Source organism: Lithobates pipiens, unplaced genomic scaffold (genome assembly GCF_037356315.1).
Source record: "Lithobates pipiens isolate NorthernLeopardFrog02 unplaced genomic scaffold, aLitPip1_a1.2 Scaffold_124, whole genome shotgun sequence".
Classification (NCBI taxonomy): Eukaryota; Metazoa; Chordata; class Amphibia; order Anura; family Ranidae; genus Lithobates; species Lithobates pipiens.
Genome location: NW_027507712.1, coordinates 265,102 through 286,365, shown reverse-complemented (window position 1 = coordinate 286,365; position 21,264 = coordinate 265,102). Strand labels below are relative to the sequence as shown.

At 46.0% G+C, this 21,264-nt stretch overlaps 1 protein-coding gene across 2 annotated transcripts in view; it reads left to right on the top strand.

The window, feature by feature from the left end:
- ARSG (arylsulfatase G) overlaps positions 1-17,737 on the top strand; it is a 79,817-nt gene extending 62,080 nt beyond the window's left edge. For both annotated transcript variants that reach the window (XM_077474727.1, XM_077474728.1), the window contains 7 exons: positions 288-422; positions 9,448-9,614; positions 9,686-9,766; positions 10,306-10,414; positions 11,572-11,692; positions 12,221-12,311; positions 17,406-17,737. In XM_077474727.1, coding sequence (XP_077330853.1) covers positions 288-422; positions 9,448-9,614; positions 9,686-9,766; positions 10,306-10,414; positions 11,572-11,692; positions 12,221-12,311; positions 17,406-17,680 — 979 coding nt within the window. In that variant the 3' untranslated portion in view covers positions 17,681-17,737. The remainder of the gene's footprint in view (positions 1-287; positions 423-9,447; positions 9,615-9,685; positions 9,767-10,305; positions 10,415-11,571; positions 11,693-12,220; positions 12,312-17,405) is intronic.
- Positions 17,738-21,264: the final 3,527 nt, after the last annotated feature.

The following is a 21,264-nucleotide window of genomic DNA, read 5'->3' as shown; positions in this document are numbered from 1 at the left end:
TACATGTACCATGCCTTCTACTGACACAACCATAAAGCACTATTGAGGGCATTTCTACTCCCATGGATCATTCTGAAACACTGATCTGGCTTTTTATTTAAAAACATGGAGGACCCTTTATGTAGAGTGTAAGCTCCTCTGTACAGAGACTGATGTGATTGGCTCAGTAATCTCTGTACAGCACTGCGGTATATGTCAGAGCTATATAAATGTATAATAAGGATATGTTGACGTGCACACGGTATGGGGAAGGATATCAATACATTCAGTTATCTTTGTTCTTGCAGGTCGATGGGTGAATGCAATACAAAGCTGGGATTACCACTGATGGAAAACGCTCAGATTTTGGATCAGCCGGTGGATTTAAATGGCTTGGCCAGCAGATACGCAGACAGGGCCACAAAGTTCATCAGAGATGCCAAGTCAGTGATTATTGCATTACTAGACTTGTACACTGTGGCATGGTGTTCCTGATACCACTGTACCTACCCTCTGTAGCCCTTATGTTCCCTATTAGGTCCACAAAAGTTATTTTAAGGACTGGTATGGTATAGGTGTTAGGTGTAGTTCAGGATATAGGTTTGAGGCACTGCTATTCAAGTCATTGTTGCAGCAGGCTGTCTTTTGTCAGTGTAGAGAGAGGGACAGGACGCTGTGTGCAGCAGGGACAGTCAGTTAGCTGTTACTATTGGGTCCACAAAAGTCCTTTTCAGGACTGGTATGGTAAAGTAGTACAGGATATAGTTTTGAGTGCTATTCAAGTTATTGTTCCAGCAGCCTGTGTTTTGTCAGTTTAAATAGGGACAGGCAGGAAGCTGTGTGTGGCAGTGAGGGACAGTCAGTTTAATCAGTAGCTGTTACTATTAGGTCCACAAAGGTTCTTTTCAGGACTGGTATGGTAATAGGCTTGTACACGTATTGTATTATATTCTTTCTTCCAAATATAGAAAGAATATTATATTTGACTGCTGTCCTTCTGCTGCAGTAGTCCTTTATGAGTCTAGGGACTGAGGTACAGTCTGCTAATCACAACCTACTAGTTCCACAAAGGTCCTTATAAGGACTGGTAAGGTATAGGGTACTACAGTACATAGGGTTGAGTGAGGTACAGTCTGCTATTCCTTAAGGACTGGTATAGGTCCACAATATATAGGGTTGAAGTGCACTACTGCTGACTGCTGCCCTATTCTGCAGCAGTCCTTTATCAGTATAGGGACTGAGAGTTTTGTCACAGGGTCATTTAAAAATGACAGGCAGAGGAAGAGGCAGGCCCTTCCGCAGGGGTGGTAGGGGTAGGGCAGGAGCAACAGGCTTGAGCCAAAGTGGGAAGTTGCAGAAGGTGCGTTCAATTACTTTAAAGGACGCACCAGACTTGGTTGAGTGGCTCACTCAGCCTTACTCTTCTGCACCCTCCTCATCCTCTCGATCTGCACCCTCTTCTTCACTCTCTGCTATGTGCAGCCCCAAAGACACTACCACCAACAACACCACCACATACCTTCCGCTTGAGTCACAGGAATTTATTTTCCGATCCATATCAAGACATTTCTGATGCGCAGCCACTCTTGGCATTGGATCAGGAAGAGGACGTAGCAACAACCGCCACTCAGCAGTCTGACGACAGCACCTAGATCAGCCCAAGGAGGAGGTTGGTCCCCAGTGTTGCTGCCTACTCCGAGATCTCTACTTATAGCGGGGGGGAAGGTGACGTCGATGATGACCTGTCTAGTGATGTCACGTGGGTGCCCACAAGAGAGGAAGAGGAGGGGAGTTCAGAGGGAGATATGGACCAGCAGATAGGGAGGAGAAGCAGGGATAACTTACATTGCACAGGAGGGACAAAGCAGACTGCTAATGTATCGGGAGCGAGTCATCGACCATGTACGGTCACATCTGCCGCTCCCAGGACGCCAGCACGTGGCTCCGCAGTGTGGGCTTTTTTTAAACGCGTCCGCTGCTGACAATAGTTTTGCCATCTGCAATCTTTGCAGTAAACGCATTAGTCGTGGTAAGCCCAACACTCACCTAGGGACGACCGCCTTAAGAAAGCACATGAGCAGCCATCACCGAGCCCAGTGGGAGCAACGGAACACACAAAGCCACACTCCAGGCTCTCACCGTCCAGCCTCGTCTTCTACTTCTACTTCTCCTTCTCCTCTCTCCTCACAATTGTCCTCCACTCCACCTTCCATCACGCCAAGCTCACGTTTTTCTGCAAAAAGGCAGGCTTCCGTGGGCCTAATGTTCGAGCGTAAAAAAATGATGATGCCGGATAACCCTCTTGCCCAACGGTTGACGGCTGGCTTGTCAGAACTGATATCCCGCCAACTACTGCCATATAAACTGGTGGACTCGGAGGCCTTTCGAAAATTTGTGGCCATTGGAACACCACAATGGAAGGTCCCAGGAAGGAAGTATTTCTCAGAGAAGGGCATCCCAGAGCTATATGGCCATGTTCAGCGGCAAGTGAATGTATCTCTGGCACACAGTGTCGGTGCCAAGATACATCTGACCACAGACACGTGGTCTAGCAAACACAGGCAGGGAAGGTATATCACTTTTACTGCCCACTGGGTGAACCTTCTGACGGCAGTCAAGCATGTAACCTGTGGCACCCGTGTAGATTTGGTTTTACCGCCACGGATTGCATGCAGGCCTGGCTCTTCTTCTCCTCCTCCTCGGCTGACTCCTCCTTTTCCGCTGCTAGCGTCTCTTCTGCTGCGCCGCCCAAGCTCCCCAGAACGTATTCGACATGCCAGGTGAGACGTTGCCATGCCGTGCTGCGTCTGTTGTGCCTGGAAGCCAAGAGCCACACTGGCCCAGCACTCCTTTCAGCTTTGCGTTCACAGGCAGATCAGTGGCTAACACCGCTCAATTTGACAGTTGGTAAAGTGGTGTGTGACAACAGTGCCAATCTGTTTAGCGCATTGAAACGGGGCAAAATTACGCACGTGCCATGCATGGCACACGTCTTAAACTTGGTCGTGCAGCGATTCGTTGTTAAATACCCTGGGGTCCAGGACATCTTGCGGCAGGCAAGGAAAATCTCGGCCCATTTCAGAAGATCTTACACGGCCGTGGCTCGCCTTGCTGACATTCAGCGGTGACACAATCTGCCGGTCAGACATCTTATTTGCGATTGCCCGACGCAATGGAACTCAACCTTCTAAATGCTTGATAGGCTGCTCCAGCAGAACCGGTTCTGTGGAGCTGTGTTTTTTTTTTTTTTTCACTGCGCCAGTGGCTGCTCATGCGTGACGCATGCAGACTTCTGAGGCCATTTGAGGAGATCACCAAACCGGTCAGTCGCAGCCATGGCGCCATCAGTGACATGGTACCTTATGCCTTCTTTATGGAGCGTGCATTGCGTCGTGTCATTGATCAAGCTGTGGAGGAGCAGGAGCGGGAAGATGAAGTAGCAATGCTGGATGAATTCCCATGGGGGGCTACTCTATCTGAGACAAGTGAACAACAGGAGTCTGAAGAGGAGTCCGAGGAGGATGGTGCTGGGGCGGATGAGGAGGAGCAAGAAGAGCATGCTTTAAACCTTTCTGGGATCCCTGTTGTGCGTGGATGGGGAGAGGAGAATGAAGAGGACGACATTATCCTGGATGATGAGCAGGAGCCAGGCCACCACACCGCTTTCAGTTTAGTGCAAATGGGGGGCCTTCATGCTCCAGTGTTTTTAATAGGGACCCCCGTATAAAAATCATAAGGGTCAAGGACCAGTACTGGGTGGCAACGTACTTGGACCCCCGGTACAAACACAAAATGGAGGAAATGTTACCGCCGTCACAGAGGGCTGCCAGAATGGAGCACTTCCAGGCCTTGCTTCGAGAAATGCTGCATTCTGCTTTTGCGTGCGTTGGCAGAGGAGCAATTCCCACTCCCAGAGAAGGAGTTGCGGGTACCAATCCAACAGCGCCTGCAAGAAGAGGCCGGTTTGAAGATGTGTTGGTGACTTATGATATGAGGTCATTCTTTCAGCCGACCCATCGACAGGTGTCATCCGGATCCAGCATCAGGGAACGCCTATACCGTCAGGTGTCCGCCTACATCGGGTTAACGGCCGATGTGGACGCTCTGAGGAGTGATGAACCCCTGGACTACTGGGTGGGCAGGCTTGACCTCTGGCCAGAGCTTGCCCAATTTGCAATCGAACTGTTGGCTTGCCCCTCATCGAGTGTCCTGTCCGAAAGGACGTTCAGCGCAGCAGGGGGGATCGTGACCGATAAGCGTACTCGTCTAGCTCATGACAGTGTTAACTACCTCACGTTTCTAAAAATGAATGAGGCATGGATCTCGGAGGAATTCAACACATGTGACCAGTAGACCATGGAAATGTCTAAACGATTTTTTATTTTTATTTAATCGAGCACACAGACCTTCTTTCTTCATTTGGCTCACTTCCTTGTCCAAAAAAAGCACACCGTACTATATGCCCGTACCCTCCTGTTTGAAGAGGTTGAGCGGTGTCATATTTCTACTGGGGCTGCTTATTATGAGGGTCTCCCACCATCCCTGTGCTGACTTCCTCCTGGGGCTGTACCTCTGCTGTGCATATTATGAGGGTCTCCCACCATCCCTGTGCTATGCTCATTATGAGGGGCTCCCACCATCCCTGTGCTATGCTGACATCCTCCTGGGGCTGCTTATTATGAGGGGCTCCCACCATCCCTGTGCTATGCTGACTTCCTCCTGGGGCTGCTTACGGTGCTGGTGTCAGTGCTGTATATCACGGTGCTGGTGTCGGATCGCTCTATCACGGTGCTGGTGTCGGATCGCTCTATCACGGTGCTGGTGTCGGATCGCTCTATCACGGTGCTGGTGTCGGATAGCTCTATCACGGTGCTGGTGTCGGATAGCTCTATCACGGTGCTGGTGTCGGATAGCTCTATCACGGTGCTGGTGTCGGATAGCTCTATCACGGTGCTGGTGTCGGATAGCTCTATCACGGTGCTGGTGTTGGATCGCTCTATCACGGTGCTGGTGATCATCTCCTGCACCCTCTTCTTTGCCTACCCTGACCTTCCCCCCTCCTCCATTGCCTTCATGCGCTCCACAGTCCTGAATTGTCACAATTTCACATATAAAAAAAGAATGCTGTAAGAGGGCAAGAGAGATAAAACAAAAAGAGCTTGAGTCCCGATTGGAGTCACTATCCGAGAAGTTTAAACAGTTTCCCACCCCGAACAACCGTAAGCTGTTGGACATGGCCAGATCGGAGCTTGACCTATGCCTTACTGAGGGTGCTGAGCGTATACTGCGCTGGTCCCGCCAGCGGTGGTATGTGAGAGCAAATAAGCCAAACCGTATGTTAGCTAACAGACTCCGAACCTTTGCCCCTAAATTGAACCCGATTACCCTACGTGATCGAAACAATGTCCTATCAGGGAACCCGAAGCATGTTCTGGAGGAATTTGGGTTTCGCCTTGCGAAGCTATATGCGGCACCAGAGGGTAATGCGGCTCGGGGCACGGCAGACTTCCTGGAAAGCCTTTCGCTCCCATCCTTAACGGGGGCTCACATTGCCCTCATGGATAGGGATATTCAGATCACCGAAGTTCTACAAGCCATAAAGGAACTTAAGGTGGGAAAACGTCCTGGGCCTGATGGGTACACCGCGCTTTACTATAGGAAGCTGGCATCGGTAGTAGCCCCTCATCTGGTGGCAATGTACAATTCGGTCAAAAACGGCAGCCCTCTCTCCCCAGATCTTCTGACTGCAAATGTGGTGATGATTCCTAAACCGGACCGTGACCACTCATCTTGGGCCAATTTCAGGCCGATCTCGCTCATCAATGTTGATATGAAACTCTTGACAAAAATCTTGGCGACTCGACTAAACTCTTTCCTCCCCCGTTTAATAAAAAAGGACCAGGTTGGCTTCGTACCACAGAGACAGGCGGGAGATGCAATTCGACGTATAGTTCAACTCCAGCATATAGCCCAGGCTCGCTCCCAGGAATCCATGCTCCTCTCCCTCGATATGAATAAGGCCTTTGACTCCTTATCTTGGCCCTATCTCATGTCTGTCCTACGGCACTATGGATTTGGGACTTCATTTATGACTTGGATGTCGGCCCTATATGATTCCCCCCGAGCAAAAATTAAATATTACGGATTTGAATCCCCCATTTTTACTATCCACAGGGGAACCCGCCAGGGTTGTCCGCTGTCACCCCTTCTTTTTGTGTTGGCACTGGAACCTCTGGCGGAGGCAATAAGAGCTCACCCAGATATCCGGGGCATAGAAATAGCAGGTTGCCCCCATAAGATTTCCTTATTCGCTGATGACATTCTCCTTTCTGTCACCTCTCCTAGAACTTCCCTGCCAAACTTACACACACTGTTGCAATCCTTTGCATCTCTCTCAGGACTCCAAATCAACTCATCTAAATCAAAGGCATTGTCGACTAATCTCTCTGTGGAGTTACTGGGGGACTTGCAGTCGGCCTTTCCTTACCAATGGGTTTCCTCTTTGCCTTATTTAGGAATCCGTCTCACATCAACATACCAGGCTTTATATCAGGCGAATTATCCACCATTATTCAAAAAATTAACGGATATGTTGTCGGCGTGGTCCTCCTTACCTCTTTCATGGTTTGGGAGAATAACGGCCATTAGGATGGCATATCTCCCAAAATTACTTTATTATTTTAGGGTTCTCCCCATCCCAATTCCCTCCCATGTCCTCAATATCCATCAGCGTAGGATCCTGCAATTTATCTGGGGATCGTCTCGCCCCCGTATTAATAAACAAATCCTGTTCGCCAACAAAAGTAATGGGGGCCTCTCGGTTCCGAATATAAGAGACTACTACGTGGCTGCTACCATTGCTTCGCTCTCTCACCTTCATGAGACGTATCAACTCCCGCTCTGGGCGACTATTGATTTGCTTGAGACGGGCCCTGTCCCAATCTCTTCATTACCATGGCTCCCACCTGCACATCGCCCTAAGATTACAGGGCCTTGTATGATTCATACGCTACGAGTTTGGGACTCTGTGAAGTACTCGGCGGGGCTGGCTTCTCCCCATCTCCCGCTGCTGCAACTTCTACGTTGCCCACTTTTCCCTCCAGGCCTTCATGACTCCGTGCAATTCAAGTGGTGGACCATGAATGGCTTCGGCGATGTACACTCCTTGCTTACTCCCACAAAAATTTTACCATATGATGTTTTACGTTCATCACACGATATACCTCTACGGGAATATTTCAGGTATCTCCAGATCCGTCATTTCCTCCAGAGTCTCATTAAATCTCAGGACGCCCCATACAGGTTGACACCGTTTGAGAGCATCTGCAGATCCAGGCCCCACTCTCCTGGTCTGATATCTATGATATACTCAGCTTTGGTTTCTAGGCGGAGACCTCCTGTGCGATCTTACCATTTGCAATGGGAGAGAGAGTTGGGGAAGAAGCTGGACCCGGAGGAATGGCAGGCAATGACCCTAGCCATATCCAACTGCTCGCGCAATGTGGTAATTCTGGAAAATGCATATAAGGTGTTATACCGGTGGTATTATACCCCGACGCGTCTGGCTCGCTTTGTTCCAACCTGTTCCCCACTTTGTTTTAGAGAATGTGCCCAAGAGGGCACTATGGCCCATATTTGATGGACCTGCCCGCGGGTGTGCAGACTATGGGTCAGGGTGTACGCATTGCTCCGTAGCCTTCTTCGAGTAAATCTTAAAAAGGATCCATTTGAGGCACTCCTTGGCAAACCAATCACTGAGCTGTTGCGCCCAGAGCGCCAATTGGCGCAACATCTCTTTACTGCAACTAAGTTGACAATAGCCAAAGCATGGAGAACCCCGGCTCTGAGTTTTGAGGCAGTCAAGAACCGCCTGAATGATGTTATGGTCAATGAGAAATTGTCTTCTGTTCTTTCAGACACTCACGCCAAGTTCCTGCGTGTCTGGCAGCCCTGGATAGCATATAATTATTCTCCTAGATTTGATGTTGCTTTATTATCAATGTAGGGACCGGTGGTGCGCACCCTGTGAACCCATTCTCTTCTCTTCCCTCCCTCCCCTCTCTCTTCCTCGACCCCCCCCCTTCTTCTCTCTTTTGATCCTCCCTACTCCTCCCCTGCTTCTCATTCAACAACCTCTTTTCATCTTCCCTTGACTCACTCTACATCTTCTTCTCCCCTTCTCTCTCTTGTCTCACCAATTACCTGTAGATGATTACTATGGGCTGTTAATGCACTGTATGACATGCTTCTGTTGCAGTCGTGTGAAAACCCGGGTTCACCCGGACGCAGGACACGTTGGAATCGTTCGGGCAACAGCCTGCTATAATTACTACCATGCAGTGAATCATCTGTACTGTTATTTGTACGACAGCCTATTGTATTGGAATGTAAACTTGTTCATTAATACTAATAAAAACCTTTGTAAAAGAAAAAAAGAATGCTTGTAGTTGTCGATCCCAGATTCACCTCATACATGTGTTATGTCATTGGCCTTGTGGTGGGACTATGTCTGCACAGCTAGTAATTATTTTGTGGCTGCAAATTTGACATGTAGGTTTGCAAAGTTCGCCTCCCATTGAAGTCAATGGGGCCCGCCGCGAACTATCGGCCGTCGGAAGTTCGTCCATCACCATCTGTGACCATATTCTTGTTCTCAGTGTTCTCATTTTACCATCCTCTGTGTCTGTTTTTGGAGCCCGTGTTCCTGGCCTCGCTTCCCTTCTGTGTCCTTGGTACCCATCATCCTTTGTCTTTGTCTGTGTCTTTGGTGCCTGTGGTTCCATCCTCCAGTATCCCCGTGTCTTTGGTGCCCATCTTTTGCGTCTGTTTTTGGGGCCGGTGTTCCCGGCCTCCCTTCCCTTTTGTGTCCTTGGTGCCCATGTTCCCAGCCTCTCTTCCTTTCTGTGCCCATGTTCCCAGCAGCATCTTTTCTCTGTCCTTGGTGCCCCTGTTCCCATCCTCTCTTTCTTTGTATCCTTGGTGCCCATGTTCCCGGTCTCTGTGTGACCTGAAGCAGCTCAGCAGTAGACATGACAGACCGTGTCTCCTTTGCTGGAATACATCCAGTCCTACAGAAGGGTTTAATGCCCCTGTCAGTGCCAAGGCTCCTGGCTGTGCATTTCTTGCCATTCTCATAATGCTGATAAATAAATTTCACTTGAGCTCTCGACTCTTTCTGGGTGTGTGAACTGCACTGTGCACACAAATTGGGCCTCATTTATTAAGGCTAAAAGCGCAGCACTCAATTTAAATATCTTGTGGGCAGCTTTTTAATTTCCCTGCAGCTTTGTCCTCACTTCACTCTTTAGTAAGTTAGGAGCACTCTGTACAGAGAGCCAGGTGAGGTATCTCTGTGCCAAAATCGTCATCCCCAATTCTAACTAAATGGGTACTAAACTAACAGGACAATGAAATCTCCACATCCAGCAGTCAGAGTAACCCCCTTTATATGTACTTTCCTGTGTCTAGGGCTCGGGGCATACCGTACTTCCTGTATGTGGCCCTTGCACATATGCACGTTCCCCTGTCAGTTGGTCCTACTAGGACACCGTACAAGGACAGCATGCAAGAGATGGACTGGCTGATCGGACGAATAATAGCCAACGCCGACCACAACACTCTGGTCTGGTTTACAGGTACTGCAGGAAGACAAAGTCCTCCTACCGTGTCATTATCCATGTAATACAGATCTATTCCTGCCCCACAGGTGACAACGGACCCTGGGCTGAGAAGTGTGACCTCGCAGGAAGTACAGGACCGTTTATAGGAGCATGGCAAACAGCACAAGGTAACCAGGACAAACTAAGAACACAAGCTACCTTTTATGCAGACGATAGTGTGGTACTTCTTTCACTGAAGGCCTATTCCTATGTGACATGGACAAGATCCACATAGATGACCTGCTCCTCCAAACAGAGATATTATGGGGTGACAGCCACAGATGGTCCTATATATCTGCAGGCACAGCAATGGGCCTAGTGGGTGAGGAAGCACAACATTATGTGACACAATCCCATCCCGAGGCAGCACTCCAGACTAGCACTTCCATTAGATCGCTGGACTTCAGGTTCAAGAAGCCCATTCTGGTCTATCATCACAAAGTAATTAGGATAAGAACTGCACTCCATGCTGAGTTACTTTGTTGGATCATCCATAACAGATATGCAGCCATAGTATCATAATATGGGGCATCCTTGTCGTCAAGCCGTGCTGAGGTGAAATGCGTTAAGGAAGAGTTGTTTTCTCTGGGAGGAGATACTATGGCTGTAAATCTATTATGGATGATCCAATAAAGACACAGATTAACGCAGAGTCTTCTCTTCCTAGGTGGTAGTGCAGCAAAGCGGACAACATGGGAAGGTGGCCATCGTGTCCCCACCATTGTGTACTGGCCAGAGATGGTTCCAGAAAACAAGACAAGCTCTGCACTACTGAGGTAAGTGAAGGCTCCATATTTACCCAGCATGCCCCTTGTCTAAAAGCACCCAGCAGAAGTGGTTAGTATACATGTTCACATATCAATCCTGCAAGGAAACCATTTCAGGTGGAACCAGCCCTGTGTTGACTAGAACTGTCAAAGTGGAACTCCAGTCAAACAACTGGATGTATAGTTGAAACACAGAATTTTAATTGTATTTAGCCATGTCATGAGATCCAGGAACCCCTGTTATACAGCCTGACCAGAGGGTACCACACTACTGCAGCCTCTCGCTACTTGCTGCATAACAAACAAGGAATGGAAGGATGGTGACTTTGGGTCTAATCAGCATTGGACGGAGGAGATTGGACTGTAGTACCCATCTCTTTGGCACTTGTCACCCATGCCTACATGCAGCCCTACTTTTCTGATACACAAGCATGGCTCCCATAGAGATGTAGAAAGCCGTGTTTCTTCTAGTTCCAGTGTGTTATTAGTTCTGTTTGGAAGGTTCACTTCAAGCATGTTCCAAATCAGATAACATGTACAGAGTGATTTGAAACAGACTTTGAACCACCATGTCCTCACTTATTAAATAAATATCACCCCAGCCAGACTCCACCCCAAGCCATAGTAGAAAAGGTCACCAGTCACATTGCCTTCTCCAACATTTCCTATCCACTTCCACCTCTGACAGGTCATGGCAGAACGGCAATATTGGTCTAGGCACAGACTGAAGGATAATACCTAGAACAGGCTGGATAACGCTACCGGGAATGGCATGTGAATGTCTACAGAACACTTCCAAAGTTTCTTCCATTTGAATTGGACCAGATTGGCTATGCCAAGATTGGTCCCCAAATCATAGGTTGCTAATAATGAAATGGCGGAAGCCTGCAGATAAACCGAATGGCAGTGAGAGCTGATTGGCCAGTGACAACAGACGTACATGGCCTCAGCTATTACTGATTAGGGTTAACCTTTCTACCCGGCCATCCATTTTGTGGCTCATGTCCACGATTCAGCATGGGTAATAGGTGGAGAATGGCAATAGGCTGTTTATTGGGAAATTGTGGCCAAATAATTTAAGCATATGTTCTACAATACATCTGTCTCTCCATGTGATTAATAATCCTAACTTTCCTGTGTTTTTTTTTTTTTTTTTTTTCTTCTAGTATACTGGATATTTTCCCCACCATAGTGACTCTTACAAATGGCACTCTGCCAGCCCATCGGATGTTTGACGGTATAGACATCTCTGCCATCCTCCGTGGAGGGACACATAAAGGACACCAGGTGTGTGATGGCATTAGATGAGCGTTTGAGAAGGAAGCAGATCCTGTTGAGTCTCTGAAAGTCGGAGCACATCAAGTTGCTTGGTGGCAGAATGTGTCTTCACCTCTCCCAGCTGTTTTGGGTTATAGAATGATTAGAGGATCCAACACCCAGTGAGCTCAGCTTTCTTTGAAGAACGGTGCTTGGGGTTCAGTCTGTATTTCTTGGACAGCTCCACTGGCACCTGCAGATGAAGCCAGGGCTTTTCGTTGACCCCAGGCCTCTAAACCATAAGTATGTCCCGGTCACACTGCTGGATGACATGATGTAATCCCCATCATGGGTCAGCAATTGTTTACAAATGTGACAAGCAGAGGCTTTGTGTTTCTCTAGCAGCATCTGCACAATATGGGGGGAGAATAGATTTCTTGGCTGAGTTCTATATGGTCTTCACAATGAGCAGGTAGAGGATTGTCTCAGCTGCCAGGAAACGTGAGAGGAAAACTTTCTGTATCTCATACAAATTACATCTTTGCTTTTCTTTTTTAGATCCTTTATCATCCCAACAGCGGGGCAGGTGGGCAGTTTGGAAACATAGAAGCAATTCGGTTGGGTCCATACAAGGCTTTTTATACCACAGGTATGGTTTAAAGTAGTTCTTTTAAACCTTGTGTTCTCATTTTGAATAGAGTAAAGGTTATAACCCCTAACCACAAGACGTGAGGGACAATCCTCCAAACGCAGGGAATCCCTGGTTGTCACTAAAACTGGTGTCCCCATGAGAAGTGCTCCCCTCTATTACTGTTCCGGGGACAAGCCAAAACTGGGTATGTTCTTTACCATTTAATTTTTGAAATTGAAACCTGAGATATCGAACAGGCATAAAAGCGCAAAGGGGTTTTAATGTCTCTCCACTCTATCAAAAAATAAATAAAGGATTAACCCTTATTATAATAAAAAATATATATTATCTTCTATCATTATACGGTACTTTAATGATGGGTTTTACTAATGAAATGTTTGTCCTCCCCATAAAACTCTCATTGCCCATTGAGGGACACAGGATTTATTACCACCTGCAGAAGTATTGGAAAGACAAAAGTGTAAGCCAGACCTATAACCTTTCCCACAACGTGCTCGCAGGGGGGGGGGGGGGTGCGGCGCGCGGGCGGCTGTGTCTTTAAATGGGCTCAGAGAAAGGGATTTTACACAGTACAACATTCCCATTTTCTCCATCAATTGAGGGCCACTTAGGCTTGAGGAGGGCAGGTAACACATCCTAAAGGGTCCAACAAGGCAAAAGAACCGTAGTCTACTCACAAAGCAGCAATGACAGAGGAAAAGATGCCAGCCTCAGAAACCAGGAGACTCAACAATGGCTGAAGGCATGGGAGTCATTACCCCCTTTCATTGTTAGGACGTATAAACTTAATAAAAATGAATGTATTACCTAAATTTACATGTTTATTTTGACACTCTCCCCAGTGGATTCCTAAATAATTTTTCGTATGGTTACATCGTATTCTTTCAGCATTTATATGGAGAGCAAAGCACCCTAGGTATAGCTGGGCGATTTGGTACGCCTGGCATGTCAAGATGTTTACAAATATTTGTAAACTAGTAACCACAGCATGGTCGCTTAATCCAGACACTTCCAATTCAGCTATACAGGTAGCAGCAGCAGTGTTGGAATCCTTAGCCCTTGTACACACGGTCGGAGATTCCATCGGAATGTTTCCTATCGGAGCGTTTTGTCAGATATTCCGACTGTGTGTGGTCTGCAACGGACTGTTTCCGTCGGAATATCCGTTGCACCCACTTTACCAACTTGCCGTAAATATTTTCCCACAAAATGCTCCGATCGGACATACTCCGATCATGTGTAGCCTACTCCGACGGACAAAGTGTCACGCATGCTCAGATCAAATTCCTAGACCAAAGCTATTGGCTACTAGCCTGAACGTAGCCCCGTCGTAACGAAATAACGTCATCACGTTATGTACAATCGGATTTTCCAACAACTTAGTCCGACCGTGTGTATGCAACATCACTTCCGGACCTCTTCCGGAATTAGTCCGTCAGAATTACTCCAACGGATTTAGTTGTTGGAATCTCCGACCGTGTGTACAAGGGCTTAGAGGCACTGAAATATTTGATTTTTTTCGGGGCGTTCGTGCTCCATATTCATTAACACCGTCTATGTGTACTACGTTGCGTGTATGGGGAGAAAGTCTTAAAATTGAATGTTATCCCTTACAGGCAATTTCGCCCAATACTCCCCTTTGTTTGAATCCTACATTTGGAGTAAAAGATTAAAAAATAAAAAAAATCCTACTTTGGAGCATATTTATACATTGCCCGATTCCCTATGCTTGAACTACATTTAATGTAAAAACAGTGACTCAGATTATCTTGGATGAATCCTTGATTCCATTCTCTAAACTGACTTCAATATCCCTCAGTGGTATTCTTTTCAATTTTTTTTTTTTTATATATATTTTTTTCCAACTTTGCCATGTCTTTAGTTGTCAATTTTCTGGTTCTCCTCCACGACTGATTCAATCTGTTTTGGAGAAGCTTCTTAGGCTGGAATGTACTAAAAATGCTGCCTCCAAATTGTATCTCCATTTAACAACTGTTTGTCCTCAAATTAGACAAATTAAGACTTAAATTATTTAAGGACATCCCTGAACTTGATAATGACGACTGGGACAACGTATGGGGGTTTTCCTTTTAAGTCTCTTGTCTTCTTGAGAGACCGACTGATTCAGTTCAAGATAGTTCACAGGGTATATTACACTCCTTATATATTGCATAAAATCAATCCAGACTCTACTCCTGGTTGTTGGCAATGTGGAAAGATTCCTGGGGATTTTATCCATATATTTTGGACCTTTCCAGCTATAGTGGTGTACCCGGAAGAGATACTAGCTTTTATTTCATTACAACCAACAATGTCAATATGTATTCTGGGTTTGATAGAGCAATTTGTCCCTACTGTAGCAGGGCGTACCCTGGTGGGGATGCTTTTGTTTTATGCTCTCAAAGCTATAGCTCTGAACTGGAAGAAAAAAAAAAACTACCCCTCCATCATTGGCTATGTGGAAACAAATTATTAATAATACTCTACCATTATATAAGGAAACTTATATGAATAGGGGCTGTCTCCTCAAATATGAAAAGGTTTGGTCCAAATGGCTGATGGACTGTTCCACAGCCTCAGAAGCCTCTTAGAGAAATAGGACACCTAGCCCTTCTTTTGTTAAGTACTGGGCAAATACACATAACCATTCAAATATTCTGGGTTGGCATATATATCATAGAAATGTATTTTTTTTTTTCAAAATAAAGTTGGCATAAATACTTAATTGTTTTTCCAAAAAAAAAGAAAAATAAAAAAAAAAAGAAACAAGACTATCCTAGCACTGGTGGAGTAAGCTTTGAAAGGAAAGGGGAGAACCCAATCCTTGTTGTCATGGGCTTGAATGATGATCTGATAAAGCCACCAGTGGATCAATGGATTCCAGGACCAAAAAGCACAGATTTGAGAGTGTAGCATCAGCAGTTTTTCTGCAGGGATAAACACTAGGGTCAGAGAGGAATCCCATGCCATAGTCCAGATAATGAGTTGGAGGTTTAGGGTCCTTACAGTCTCGCATTTTTTCCAGAAACTGACACATTGTTCTCTAAGGCCATGTGGACGGCTTAGGAATGCAACAGAGCCAGGACTGTAGCCAGTAACGTGATTGACACCAAAAGGTACAGAAGAAAATCTGAAAAGAAGGGCTATAAATATGAACTTCATCCAAAACTCGTGGACACTAATTAACAAATTGAGAGCCTTTAGGTCCAGGATGTAACCGACACCAAAGGGCATATAAAAAAGGCCTTTTTTTTTTTTTTTTTTTTGGAAGCCTGCTCGGTCATCCCATCCAACACTTAATATAAAGTGGTCTGTGCATTTCCAACAAAATCAGGCTGTTGTACAAAAGCAAGCAATTGCTATCCCACGACACATCACGGATACAGTACAACATGAAGAGCACCTGGTTCTTAAAAATCCCCCATCTATTGGTAAACTCCTGAATGAGAAAAGTCTCAAGTAGGATTTTAAACAATGGTTGAGAGTCCTCTGCCAATGCACCAAGTGAGAACAGTCTGAGTATTTCTAGTCCTTAACATAATCAAAAAAGGGGGTCATGGAAAAAACTTATAAAAAGACTGCTGTGGCTTGTAGGAGCTAAGACCCACCACTGGGGCGAGTAGTAGCAACAGGCTAATTCTCCAAAGTCAGTATTATGCCCATGACACCAACAAGAGAAAAAGTTCCTTATACTTCAGTTAATGTCCAAGTTAAAAACGGAGGTAGTGGGGTGTAGGAAAAAGCAAAAAATAAAAAATAAAATTATACCAAGGCTATACATTACAACAAGGGATAAAAAGGACTTGCAGACGAGTAGTGGATGCAGAGCAGGAGTCAAAAGAAGACTGTGCTCTGGGCTTAGCGTACACCATGTTTTGGCTGCAATAGCAGAAGGGCAAGAACAAGCGCAGGGCCTAATACTAGACCCCGGAGGGGTACCAGCATAATATGGGCAGCTGGCACAGTCCTCATGAACTGCTGTTTAAGCAAGATGTTGGTCATAGCTGACCAAGTGACCAACAGGTAATTAATGGGTAGGGAACACAAGCCTCTGTTCCATGTGGCTCCAAGGTGTAGGAGCAACAGGAGAGAGATGTGTCAACTTAGCTTTCTGATGAAGAGGGCAGGGAGTCTGCTCTCTCAAGCAACACTTTGCCAGGCACCCCCAATCTTGCAGCTGCTGATGGGGAAACCAAGATTTGAATGTGCTTAAACATAGATACTGCCTGAAAATTTACCACACAATTCGCCCTATAGCCTACAAAAAAGACGGGCCCAATATGATACTTGACGTGCACTGCCCACTAGCAAAGCAAGTCTTTGGGTCTTGTGCCGTGACCCGGTCTCCAAACATTACCCAGCAGTGACACCAGCTAGAAGTAAAAGGCACCATGAAGCAGAACCCAAAAAGCATTTCCAGTCTGACAGTGCTGGGCTGTCATATTTTGATCCACAAGCACGATGCCTAGGAAAAACTGGGATAAAAAAAGGAGACCCCCAGACTAGTTGCACCTAGTCCAGAAAAACTCCCAGAAATCAATGAAGAAAGGGGACTTGAGATAAGTAGACCCGAGAGACAGTCATCATTTAAGAATAGCAAAAAACTGAACCATGTTGGTAATGGGAGGGGCCTACAGTTTTTTTGCCTTGTAGTGTTGAACCCTCCAACAGGCGGAAGTATAGCCCAGCTGTCTAAGAATCCTGTACCCCTCCAAAGGGTGAAAAGAGACCTAAACATAGGAAAATAAAATCACAGAACACTGGCACTGCAGAACTGGCATTATAGTGTTTTGGCCAGACCGGATGATGCAGAAGTGACAATTCCCTGCAGGACACCTTTTTAGACTGTTGCAAAACCACAGCTTTTCACCTCCCTCCCTCTACACTGAGAGGCCAGCAACAACATATATTATCAGACCAATGGCTGGTCCTCCAGAAGGGTCCAGCATTACACTGGACCGATGGCTGGTCCTCCAGAAGGGTCTAGGATTACACTGGACCAATAGCTGGTCTTCAGGGACTTTGTATGTTCTGTGTTATCTTAATAATTGTATCAGATCCATTGATTGTAAGATATGGAATTTATTCTAGGTGGAGCATTGAGCTGTGATGGGAAGATCGGACCTGAGCAACATCACGACCCTCCTTTAGTCTTTAACATTGAATGCGACCCACAGGAAGGGATGCCCCTGGAGGCCAGCAGTGTAGAGTTTCAGCAAGTGTTGCCGCTGATCGAGGATGCCATTTCTGCAATTCACGAAAATATCCGCAAAGACAATGTGTCCACAGCAGACTATTCTCAGGACATGTCTGCCATTATCTGCTGTAACCCCCGTCATATTGTGTGCCGCTGTACAGAGCAATGACTTGTCTTACCTTCCTTGTGCTTCCTGCTAGGCTATTAAACAGACACACAAATCGGATATCTTTTCTATGCTAAATATTCTTTCACCTGCCTGGAGAAGGATTTACCTCTGAAGCTCCAGAAGTTTAGCAGGAAATCCCAGACTTCTCTGGAAGGGGCTTCATCATTCCGAGTGCTGGAATAAGGTATGCACATCATTATACATCTGCAGGTTCACTAAGTCATCCCTGTGCATCCTCTAGGTGGCAGGCGCAGGTAGGTACAGTGGGGAAAATACTGAATGTCTCCCCTGCAGATAGTGTAAGTTTTGCCCACTTACATAGAAATGAAGGGTCTATCATTTTTATCATAGTTGTATTTTATATGATAGAGACAGAATATCAACCAAAAATCCAGAAAAAAATCACATGATACAAATGTTATAAATGGAGTTGCAGTTCAGTGCGTAAAATAAGTATTTGATCCCCAAGGAAAACATGATTTAGTAGTTGGTGGAGAAACCCTTGTCGGCGATCACAGAGGTCAGACGTTTCTTGTAGGTGGTGACCAGATTTTCACACATATCAGGAGGGATTCTGGTCCACTCTTCTTTACAGATCTTCTCTAAAATCCTTGAGGTTTCTTGGCAACTCGAAGTTTCAGCTCCCTCCATAAATGTTCTATAGGATTAAGGTCTGGAGACTGGCTAGGCCACTCCATGACCTTTTTAATGTGCTTTTTCTTGGGCCACTCATTGTTATGCTGGAAGACCCATCTTAAGTGTTCTGGATGAGGGAAGAAGGTTCTCATCCAAGATTTTACAATACATGGCCTCGTCCATTGGCCCCTCAATGGGGTAAAGTCGGCCTGAACCTTTTCGCAAAGAAACAGCCTGAAAGCATCATGTTTCCACCTCCGTGTGTGACTGTAGGGATGGTGTTCTTAGGGTCATAGTCAGCATTTTTCTTCCTCCAAACACGGTGAGTTGAGTTAATGCCAAAGAGCTGCATTTTGGTCTCATCTGACCACAGAACTTTCTCCCAATCCTTCTCTGAATCATTTAGATGGTCATTGGCAAACTTCAGACGTCCCTGTACATGTGTCTTCTTGAAGGGACTTTGCGGGGGCTGCAGGATTTCAATCCATGGTGGTGTATTGTGTTACCAATGGTTTGTTTGGTGACTGTGGTCCCAACTGCCTTGAGACCCTTCACAAGGTCCTCCAGTGTAGTTCTGGGCGGATCCCTCACTTTTCTCATGACCATCCTCACCCAATGTGGAGAAATCTTCCATGGAGCTCCAGATCAAGGGCGATTGGTTATTTTGTATTTCTTCCATTTTCCAATAATCGCTCCCAACTATGGTCTCCTTCTCACCAAGCTTCTTGCTGATGGTCTTGTAGCCCATTCCAGCCTTGTGCAGGTCTACGATCTTCTCCTCGACGTCCTCTGACAGCTCTTTGGTCTTCTCCATGATGGTGAGGATTGAATGGAAGAGAGTCTGTGGACAGGCGTCTTTTATACACCTAACGAGTTGTCGTTATGAGAACCTTCTTCCATTGACAGGACTAATCTGTCTACCACATGAGCACCTACTGGAGCCAGTCTGAGGGGGGCAGAATTATTCTTGGTTGGTAGAGGATCAAACACTTATTTTACTCACCGAACTGCAAATCCATTCATAATATTTGTATTGTGATTTTTTTTTTTTTTTTCTGGATTTTGGTTGATATTCTGTCTCTATCATAAAAAAAATATATATACACCTATGATAAAAATTATAAGCCCTTAATTTCTTTGTAAGTGGACAAAACTTACAATCTGCAGCGGCTCAAATCATTATTTACCCCACTGTATATAACAAAACTGTGTCCTCCTGGTGCACAAACAAGGTACTGTATATGCATCATCACCATGCAGCCTCCTGATCCTGGGACAAGGTAGAAGCATCATCACTACACACAGCTGTACACAAACTACTGCAGGGAAATCTCCCCTTTGTGGGAGGGGCAGAGATGCAAACTACCACAGGGAAATCTCCCCATTGTGGGAGGGGCAGAGATGCAAACTACTGCAGGGAAATCTCCCCTTTGTGGGAGGGGCAGAGACGCAAACTACTGCAGGGAAATCTCCCCTTTGTGGGAGGGGCAGAGACACAAACTACCGTAGGGAAATCTACCTGTTGTGGGAGGGGTAGAGATGCCAACTACTGCAGGGAAATTTCAGCATTGTGATGGGGGCTGGAACAATGGCATTTTTGTATTTATTGTAAAATCTATTTCTTAGAGCCACCCTCAGGAGAACTGGACATTGGTAACCAAGTGTGGCCAGCCTAATATAAGCTATTGTACTTCCACAGTGCCACTAGTATAGTCTGACACAAAGAGGCGGGACCCTTGTCACTCAATGCATTTCAATGAATTGTACAAAAAAACATTTTCTCTTGTTGATTGAGATAAACAGGAAGTCAGTAACTTTCAGGACGTCCAAAATAAGTACAATAATACAATTCTTCTAGGAATGTAGACTAGACCAAGTTTTAACATCAGCGATTAGGAAATGCCTCTCGCTCAGAACCCAGCCTTCTAAGGCCATGCCACAGTGACCATAAAGCAGGGTCATAAATTGGTCCTTGGAGGGGAAAAAAAAAAAAAAAGATCTGGAAGAGCCAAATGGAGAGTCTGCAAAGAGCTGAATCTGGTCAGAGTACCATATAGACCTGGGCCAGTCAGGAGGATTACCGTAATGCCCTTCATCCTGCTGACCAGAAGAGAAAGGAGCTGTTAGGGGAGGAAAGGCATAGATCAGAGTGTATCAATTCCATGGAGCATCCACTGCTTCCGTTTAGAGAATCCCTATACCTGAAGACAAACCTGTCCACAGTTGAATTTGGAGGTCAGTAGGTCCACTTCTAGCATCCCTCAGATGTACCACTGGTTGTGGAGCACTTCCAGGAGTTCCACTCATCAGGGATCAGGAGCTGCCAGCTGAGGAAGTCTGCCTGTCAATTGTCGGCTCTTTCAATGTAAATGGCAGGCAAAGCTAGAATGTGAAGTTCCACCCAGGACAAGATCAAACTTTCTTACTGCAGACAGAGAGAAAAACTCCACTTTGTAACAAAGTCTTCCTGGAAGGGATACTTGGCCTCCAAGCTCTAAGAAGGGACAAATTACTTTTCAGGGTACTTCTAGTGTCCATAAAGGAAGGTTGAGTACAGCAGGTGCACCAAGAAGGTCGTGGTAGACTTATGAGTGCTAAAGGAGCCTAGAATTGGGTCAGCACTGGTAGGAGCTACAGGCTCATCTTTTTAAGTTGTGCCCACCAGGTCAATAATGGAAAAACATGTTTCCATACGTTTGAAACAGATAGCAGAATAATGTACCTCCTGTTTAGGTTCCTTACATAAAGCATTTAAGGGATTCCATATTAGACAGAGCCTGAGTGGATCAGGACTACGAGATTTCTAAGGCTGCAAGAATTCTGCAGGGGAGGCGTGAAAGCGTCATACTAATCCTGCATGACTGCTGTGAAATCCTTCCGGGTTAAGACAAAAGGCGGCCATGCTCGAAGGGGCTAAGGAAGAAAAATCTGATGAGGGTATAAACTGT